Source organism: Delphinus delphis, chromosome 16 (genome assembly GCF_949987515.2).
Source record: "Delphinus delphis chromosome 16, mDelDel1.2, whole genome shotgun sequence".
In the NCBI taxonomy this organism is placed as follows: Eukaryota; Metazoa; Chordata; class Mammalia; order Artiodactyla; family Delphinidae; genus Delphinus; species Delphinus delphis.
In genome coordinates this window covers 47,777,417-47,786,686 of record NC_082698.1, presented here as the reverse complement: position 1 = coordinate 47,786,686, position 9,270 = coordinate 47,777,417, and the positions used below count along the sequence as shown (strand labels likewise).

Sequence of the window (9,270 nt, the reverse complement as noted above, 5' to 3'; positions counted from 1 at the left end):
AGAAGGCTCTCAACATCCATTAATAAACAGACATGTGGATTTCAGCCAGGGCCACGTTAGGCTCGTTACTGAATCACAGATACATTTCTCCATTTATGGTCTCAGAGTCTCAGAGATGGGTATGTACTATTTTACAGGTATACACAGACACATAGATATAATGTAGGAGCACAGAACCAGGTTCAGAAAAGTGTCCCTGACACTCTCAGGCCTGGACAATGCTTTCACCAGTTACAAACGATCTAAAATATTCCACTTCTAAGGAAGAGATAAAATCTCTCTATAGGATTTCACTTTATTTAAACCCCCTTTCTGCCTAAAAAAAAAGTTTCACACACTTTCCTTGGTATCGTGAGTACATTTTCTTTTTTTGAACGTAGGGAAAGTTACGGTCATCACTCTCCATCCACTTCAATCAGTACAGATGAAAAACCCAAACCTGACATATTTTTACCTCTAGGTGTCTTATAGAAATTCAACTGAAAGGCATAAATATAACATTCAAGGAGATGGGAGTGAGGGTGGAGAGTAGTTCAACTCACTATCAATGCAGATTAGGGACAACTGGTTATTGCCCCCAGGCCCCCCACCCCGGGGGACCCCTCCTTGAGTGCTCCCGTGGGCTGTATGCATGGCGCTGGAGTATCATACAGACGCCCTGGGTGGTGGGGAGGACACGGCATGCTAAAACATCTCTGTCGGAAGCACGGTTTCTTCTATGGTGGCAGATGGCAAATAGGGGAGGTGGAACTTTATGGAAATGGAGAGACTCCTCTAAAATTCCCCTGGGCCTAGGGACCGGTTGGTTTACCTGGAAAGAGAAGATGCATTTCTGGAAGATGCACTTCCGGCTGGTGAACTGTAGAGGGCCTCGTCTCTTTCTGAGACACGTTCGCAACGGAGGTAGCCAAAAAATGGAAACCAGGAGCACGGAGTGAAGGAGGTGAGAAATTCAAGTACTTCTCTCTGCGTCAGATTAGGGAAGGAGACACAGGATACTATTCATGTTTCAAAGACGTTTTGGGCTTTGTTCAAAGAGCAGAATTTGACTAAAACTCCACGCGTCCCAGCCCTTGGTGACCAGGGCTTTGGGGAGTGGGACTCATCATGTCTACACCCACAGGATGCCGGGGTGCTTTGTCCTGGCAGGAGCAGTATACATACGTCTCACCAGGTAACAAACTCTGATCAGCAACAAATTCCAACGCCTTTCGACTGTAAACCAAGTCTCAGTATACATGTCTAATTCAGCAAACAAAGGGCTCTTAACAATCTTGGGTTCTTGGTGCTTTAGAGGTTGGGCTACGGGGGCTGGAGTGACAACGTGGCTCCGCAGCATGGCCGGGCAGGGGGAGAGATGAGCGGCTGCATCCTGAAGGGAAGCCTGGAGCACACGGGCGGGGGGTATTGGCACCGTGAGCAGCAGCTGTTGACGGAGAAGCACTCCTGGCTGGGCTGAAGGCAGACCTTAGGGCTGCAGTGCAATTGCCCACAGTGGGGCTTCATGAGGGCGAAGTTGAGGCACTTCCCCTGCAGGGGACAGAAGAGACAGAAGGTCACTAGGAGCCTCTGGAACTGGGAGCAGAAGGTTGCGGTTTCCCTGGCCTCTGGGGCCTGCCGAGCTCCTTCCCTGTCTCAAGCCCACCCTTCTCCTGCTGCCCAGAGTTCCCTGATCCCCCTGCTGGGTCTGTCTTGGCCTGTTGGTCCCTATAGGTGCGCCACGTGGTGTGCAGACTTCAGGCTTCCGTGAGCCTGCCATTCACGCATGAAGTGTTACCCTGAGTGCCTGTGAGTGACAAAGGCCACTGAGCGCTGCCTGCTCCTCCTGGGGCTGTCATTTTCATCACCCTAGCTTTTAAAATCCTTAGTAACCTTTTAGAATGATCGTGGTTTTCCCTGGTAATGTAGCCACATTAGGAAAAGAGAACACCTAACCCCCCTTGAATTTGAAAGAATGTTCTTAACAAATCTTCGACACCTTGAGCCTGACCTTGTCCTCTTCCATACCCACAGGGATGTCTGATCTGATGAAACTTTCAGGAAATACACCCTGCTTTGGGACCCGCACCTCTGGGCGCAGAGCAGAACCAGACCCAGAGATGGGAAGGGATTTCTCACTCTGACTTTCCCCGGCATGACAAGCCTGAGATAGTTTGGTAAATGTCACTTTCTAGCAACTTTCTATGTAAAACCACCTTAGACTTCAATAAGTTAGTATTTTCTCTTTTACAGATAAACATTTTTACTTTTCCTGATCATAAAAGTAGTACCTGCCCATTATAGAGAACCTAAGCAACACAGGAAAATATTCACGAGGAAATGCATGCTTCTTTTCCAACCACCCACAATAACCGCTATGAAGGGGATCCTGAACTCTCGGCAGACAGCAACTTCTTTGATCATTTATCAGCAATTCCCCTTTTCTGATCTCCACCCCCAGCTGGCCGTTCTCCCTTCCAGACGCACGGCCCAGGCTTGCCCTCTCCTGCCACCTTCCTGCGGGTCCTGTGTCATCCAAGTTCACATCCCCTGCCTCCTACTCTGCAGGTCTCTTCAGCCTCTAGGTCCCCAGGCCCAGCCTCGGGGCTCAGTCTGCCCGAACCCTGTCCTGAGCCACGAGTGTCTCCAGCTGCCCATCCGTGCTCTGCACCCACTGCCTGTCCAGGCCCTCAGCTCCCTTCCTAGGCCGACTCAAGTGTCTCCTCTCCCCTGGTCACCTGGCCCTTCCCCTCCTCCCCTCCCCCCCCAATCCAGGCCTCATGGAATCAACTTCCTCTGGCTTCTTCTTCCTCAACTCACCTTCAGCTGTGCTTCCTCACTGTCTGGGAATCCAGCCCCAGTGCCCAGCCTGGCCCACCAGGCCACCCAACCGCCGGCTCCTGGCCCATTGCCAACACTGCCCGCACGCACCCAAAGTGTCCCTGTGTCTCAGCTGCACCCTCTGTGCTCCTCTGCTCCAGGGTTGTCCTCCCTGCCTCTCCATTTCCCATATCCAGACTACCTATCCTCTGAGGCCGCCTCTGCCCTCCCGCAAGTCAGTCTGGGAGCGCCTGGGCCACACAGCCCCCAGGGCACTGGAGCTGGTTCCCTCTTCTCTCAAGCCCACCAGCAGGGTCTCCCTCACTGGCAGGACCTTCACCCTTCCTGCTCTAGGACTGCACCCCAAATTCCTTAACTACTCTTAACAGTTCATTTACTTAGGTGGATTTTAGAATCATTTTGATCAAATTCCTTAAAAATATTCATTGCAATTTTCACTAAAGCAGCATTAAGCCCATGAATTCTTTTGGGAAAAGCTGACATTGTGGTCTAGGTTTTTGTATTTTCAAGTCTTCTCTTCTAGCGAAGAGTAAAGTTTTGTGGTTTCTTTTTATTACAGGTCAGCACACGTTGTCACACCTGCGCGTGGGTAAGTTCTTTTATTGCTACCGTGAATAGACTGGGATTTTCTATTTTTATTTCTAAGCTCCTTTATTCCTGCTTATTTATCCAGACGGTGAAAAGACTGTTCTAGACCTAGTGTCTACCATCTGCTGTAGGACCCCTTTGATTTCCTCAAAGCACGACTGCAGGGCACCTGTGCTGAGGCCTGGCTCCTCTCCCTCAGCTGCAGCCCGTCACTGGGAGCTGTAGCGGGACGTGTACGTGGGCTGAGGGAGAGAAGCAAGTGGCTCCAGGTGGTGGTGGAGGCCCCTGGGTAGTGGCAGAGCCCCTGAGTCTGTTGTGTGATCATAAGGGGGTGAGGGAGGTGACTAGGGGCTGAGGGGGGTCTCCCTCCCCTCTGGTTTTCTATTGACGAAGAGATCTAAGCCAGTGACCAATTACTTCTTACATCAACTCAGCGACTCCACAGTGAAGGGATGTTTAAGAGATTGGCAAATGGTTGATTGAACCTTGATCTCCAGTGCTTTGGAGCTTTGGTTCCATTTCTGGATTTCCTGCTTATTACAGAGGGAAGTGTGTGCGCACGTGCACATGTGAGCGTGTTTGTATGTGTGAGTGTGTGTGAGTCTGTGTGTGTGTGAGGAGCAGGGGGTGAGGGCTGTCGAGCATGGAGGAGCAGGCTGCTATCACTGTCCCGAAGTTATGATCTGGGACTTTCACAAAGGTCACTGTCTTGAAGGACATCTGTCAACTTGGGACTTTCTGGGGGGCTCAAGTCCTGCCCCAACTTGACCACACATGCCTTGGTGCTCCCTCTGTGGGTGGGGTCAAAAGATAGGAACTCAGGAGCTCCTTGGCCATGAATGCATCATACGGCCTCTCTGCAGCTCTTATCGTTACCCAGGACGATTGTTTCCAATAAATATTTGTGTGTTCATATTTAGAGGAGGTCTGCAAGCAACACAGTGTAAAAATAAGAAATTAACATTCATAATTGTTTGCACATCTAACACACTGCACAGAGGAAGGAATTACTTTCCAGTTGTTTCCCTATCACCGTGATAGCAGGTTACAGGAGCTGTAGCCTGGACTTGGAAGTGAGTCTCCCTGGGCTCTGTTCACAGCCCTGCTGTACCCCTCCAGAACTCTGTCACATTGAGCCCATCATGAAACATCAGAACCTCGGTTTCTTCAGCTTCAAAATGCAGAGGAGTGATCATCTGGCAGGACAGAGAGGCAGCCAAGCACAGGGTGAGGTCTGGGCCCTGGACTGTTGGTACTGGCCTTACTGCTTCATGCTATGCGGCTGGGCAGGTGACTCAACTGCTCAGGGGTCAGCTTCCTCCCCCGCAGAGTTTTGGGAGGATGAAAAGAGTGAGCCTGTGTAAAGTACTCAGTGTCTGGCGACCCCTACTCTGTATAAACGGCCGCTGTTGGGAGAATGAATGAGATCCTTATGTAAAGGGCCTTGCATGGTGGTGGCACCCAGGTCACACTCTCTTGGAGACAGTTGTACCACTTTCAGCATCACATTCAGTGAGAAGTGGAAGGTTTCCCATTTTTACCCAATTTTTCTGACGGATCTAGAACTGATTTCCATGAACTGAATGGGCTGCCCTGGAAAAGGCAGGGAAGGAAGAGAATCAGGACCTTGGATTGGGGGCAGGGTTTGGCTCAAGACTAAGAAACTAAACTGAGTCTTGCTGTGTCATTTTGTATATGTGTGTACACTTATACAAAAGGGACACTTTTTAGAAGGGACACTTATTAGAAAACTTCCTCTGGGGATGAGATGGCGGTGGGGCAGAGAGACACGGTCATTTCACAGAAGGTTACAGTAAACAAGAATGACTGCTTCTGCTACAAAAACACTGAGATTTTTGGTAAACTGAGCCTTTGAGAATTTTCTGCATTGTATTGTGCTGAAGTGCAGAAACATCTGGATTGACTGAAACAAGCAGCTGACTGAGGTTTTAGAAGGCAGTATCTCCTACAAGTTCAACCCCAGACTCCACAGTTCACATTCTGAGCACGTTCACATCCGCAGGCCTGACTGCAATTCCAGTCCAGGCTGAGGAGTTTGGAAACAACCTCCCTGTGGATCGGGAACTGGAAGGACGAGAGAGAGGCTGTGCACCTGTGCTGCTGGGAACCTCCTCTCCTGCGGCTTCTGTTTTCCAGCACAGCCTGGTGAAGAGGGTCTGGGCAAGATTCTGTCTGAGCAGAACACAGGGTGGTCTGCAGTGAGCAGACGGAAGACTTACGTCTGCACGTTCAGGGCTGGGGTTGGGGGCCGACTGTGGTCTGCAGAGACTGTAGGTCCCAGCTGACACCCCGTCACTTAGACCAAGATTAACTTTAAGCCTGGGACCAGAGCACTGAGGCCTTCAAGAAGGGAATCAGGACTCACTCCTGCACCTACTGGAATCCTGGGGTATCCACAGAAATCCTACAACACTAGGTCTCCAGGACTAAGGTTGGGAGGGACAAGGTCAAATGTTTTGGGGGCAGAGGAGTGGGAGGGGTCACATCCACCAGGCTCAGTTACGGGCTCCCAGCCCCTCTCAGGATGAGCAGGGCTGATTTCAGGCAGCTCTGGCTGCTGCCACTTACTCTCTGGGTGGTCCTGGCAACTCCCCTGATGTGTCAGGCCTCAGTTTTGCCTCCAGCGAGCACACAGGTCACTGTGAGCCACAGACTGCTGTGCGGACTCGAGAGCTGGCATTGCAGGGGCCTGGCAGAGCCCTGGGCAGCTATAAGGCCCCCTAATCCATCACTCTGCCATTACCCCAACCTGAGCTTCGAAGAGTGGCCCTGGGAATGGGACCATTTCAGAGAGGTGCTCAGTGCCCCTGCCCTTACCTCGCTGGGCAGGAAGGCCATACCTGGCATCTTCCCTTTGTCCACCCTCTTTTCTCTTGCCTCCCTCTGCTTCAGCCCTCTGTCTTGCTCTGTCCCTCCTGATCCTGAGTGAGCATCTCTGGGTGGGTGTCTCCACTGTTCAGGGCATAAGGCTGGGGTGGGGCTCTTATGACTATAAAGGGGCTGGTTCTGGGAGAGGCTCCAGGAGAATCAGGTGGAAAATGGGGCTTCTGTGCAATCAAAGCTGGGACTCAGAGCTCGATTCAGACCCAGAACTGGGAGCCCAGCTGCCAAAGGAGCCCTGACACCACTGTCACCACACAGTGTCTCTGCTGGGTGTGAGCATGACTCAGGTATGTCACCAGCAGTGTCCAGAGGCTTTCAGGCCTGCCTAGAGTTTCCAAACGCCCACCTGCCCAGCCACCAATGAGCCAATGTTTGTCTGATTCAGTGAAGGTGGTGAGTGCAGCCCTCACTATAGGGCTGGCCCGGTCTATGCAAAGGGTCTGCATTTGGAATGGCCAGGCAGATGATTTTCAGGCAAACCACTGCCCTCCTTGGGCCCCAGGGGCCTGAGTAGGGCAGCGCCTGGTAGTTTGGGGGTAACCATCATGAGACCATGAGTGCTGACCCAAAAGCAGGGCAGAGCAGTGAGAAAGGTGGGCCCAGACTCAGAACTCAAGTCTAGCTCTGCCCCTCCCAGCTGTTGTGACCTGGGACAAGTCACTCAGCCGCTCTGTGGGTCAGTACCCCCTTGGTAAAGTTGGGATAATAGTCGTATCTACCTGTACAGTTACTAGGAGGATTAAAGCAGTGAAAACATGTAAAGTTCTTGAGCAACTGACCCACGGAAAGGACGCAATAAAATTATCTATCATTATTATTATTAAATAACAAGGATGACAAGTGGAGAAATTGGGCTTCTCCCCACTGTCACAGGCACTGACACAAGGAGGGCATCTTTACTACCTGGTAAAACCAGTCAGTGTTGACCAGACAACATTGGGGAGGGGGTGCCACCATGTCCTCCGCCACTGCTGCAGCTGAGTGAGCAGCCCAGGAGGGTCTCATGGATGGGGTGCAGCCAGCAGTCCCACAGGTTCAGGTAGGCAGTGGGGAGGGACGATGGACGGGAGTCCAACAGGCCTCTCCAGCCCTTTTCGCTTAAGATTGGAATTGCTGGGCATTGCTCTGGAGAAGAAAGGTCCTGACATCCTTGAGACGAGGACGCAGGGGAAATGCACGGGCACCATGTTGAGAATCGTCTGGAGGCTCATGAGCTCCAGGTCTCCACGCCTTGGGCGTTCCTCTTGGCAGATGCCCGGACAGGGCTCTCTGACCCACAGTCCCGGAGGCAACTGTCAAGGGCAAAAGCAAGACCGCAGCCCACGGGGAGCATCTTACCTGTGCCCTGCTTACCATGTCCCTGGGCGGACACCACATCAATGACATCTGGTTGCAGTGCTGGACAAAGTCACACAAGGTATCCAGTTTTCCCTGAAAAGCAGAAGTGGTTGTGAGGAAGCTACAGGCATAGATGCTGCCTCTAGAGGGGTGGTGTCCGCTCTGACTTGAGATGGCCTGTCAGGGCTCTGTCCCCACCAATTCCCTGAGATAGCACTACAGCCACCCTTTGGGGCCACCCACCAACATCCAGAAACTTGGGCCCATCCCAAGGGGGATACCCTGGTGGTGATGGGAACATGAGCCCTCATACTTTTTGGCCTGCCCTGGGCCACTAGGGTCGGGAGGGCTTTGGCTTTTCTCTGGCACCAAGTGACTGTAGTCCAGTACCCATAGCTCATTTCCATGCCTTATGGGTCCAGACCTGTGCACGAACCGGCTACCCTCAACTCCTGCTCCCCAGCCTTGGGGTCACCAATCCTTCCCAAGGGCCTTTCTCACCTCCATTCGTTTCATCCTGCCTCCTTGGCACCCACAAGGGACAATCACTGTGGGGCATGACATTTGACATGTCTCCTCTGGCTCCGAGGAAGAGAAAACACTGTCTTCATCCTTGTCTGGCAGCTCCTGGGTGCAGACAAATGACATCTGTTGCCTGGGCTCCTGTCAAGTACTGGCCTCTCAGCAAATGTTTGCTGGAGAATCAAGGACAAATGAGCAGCGCCCGGCACGTAGGAGAGTGGCCTCCATGTGAAAAACACACCAACTCCTTTTGGTTTACAAAGATGGCTCTTCTCCAAACATCAACAAACTCTATCCTGTCCCCTTGGTTCCTGGCAGCCACCCTTGCAGGAGAAGCTGGGCGTGAGGCTGTGCCATGTGACGGAGGCTGGCAGGGGTGTGGGCATTAGCAGGTGACAGGGCTGTATTCACCCGACTCTGGCAGATCCAGCCTCCCCAGGCCACACTGCAGCCAGTGTAGACGTCAGCCCAGGCAGTGACCCTGTTTCCCACCAGATCTCAGGCCCAGGTCCCCCTGCCTATGGACACGGCACCCCTGCTCTAACTACTTCTTATGGGCCCTGGGTTGGGCCCCTACCCCGGGTCAGCCCCAGCCTCCTCACCTGGCCCTTGGTCCCTGTGCTCACCTGGGCTGTGCTTCCTTCAAAGCTCAATGCCCAGTAAGAGTCCCTCCACCCTCCTCAGCTCCCCAGTCCCTAAAGGCCAACCCTGCCAAGACCCTCATCCTGACATGAGCCAGGGATGAAGACCAAGGAAATGGAGCCCAGCATACATCAGAGCCCGGGGAGGGCGACCAGGTCCCTGAAACCTGGGGATCCTTTCTCAAAAAGTCACCTGAGTCCTGGGAAGGACCATCCTACTAACAGTCCTTTGGGAATTGACAAAAAGCCCATTTCTATCAGGAGGGATCACAGCTGTGATAAAGGTCCTCGATCAGGCCATGCTAGGAGTTCAGGAATGATATTGTCTGGGTGACATTTTCTGAGCCCACTTCTTCATCTGCATCCCTTCCTGCTCTCTGTCACTCTCTTCTTTCTGCCAGCTTTTCTGCCCAGGTAGGTGGGAGCTGGAGGGGCGGGGGAAGTCATATCCCCATAC

At 52.5% G+C, this 9,270-nt stretch overlaps 1 protein-coding gene across 1 annotated transcript in view; it reads right to left on the bottom strand.

Moving 5' to 3' along the window:
- Window positions 1–1,302: 1,302 nt before the first annotated feature.
- Window positions 1,303–9,270, bottom strand: part of ANTXRL (ANTXR like) — a 36,804-nt gene continuing 28,836 nt past the window's right edge. Inside the window, exons 14-16 of the mRNA XM_060033476.1 lie at window positions 8,152–8,277; window positions 7,497–7,604; window positions 1,303–1,530 (exon numbers count right to left, since the gene is read on the bottom strand). Coding sequence (XP_059889459.1) covers window positions 1,303–1,530; window positions 7,497–7,604; window positions 8,152–8,277 — 462 coding nt within the window. The remainder of the gene's footprint in view (window positions 1,531–7,496; window positions 7,605–8,151; window positions 8,278–9,270) is intronic.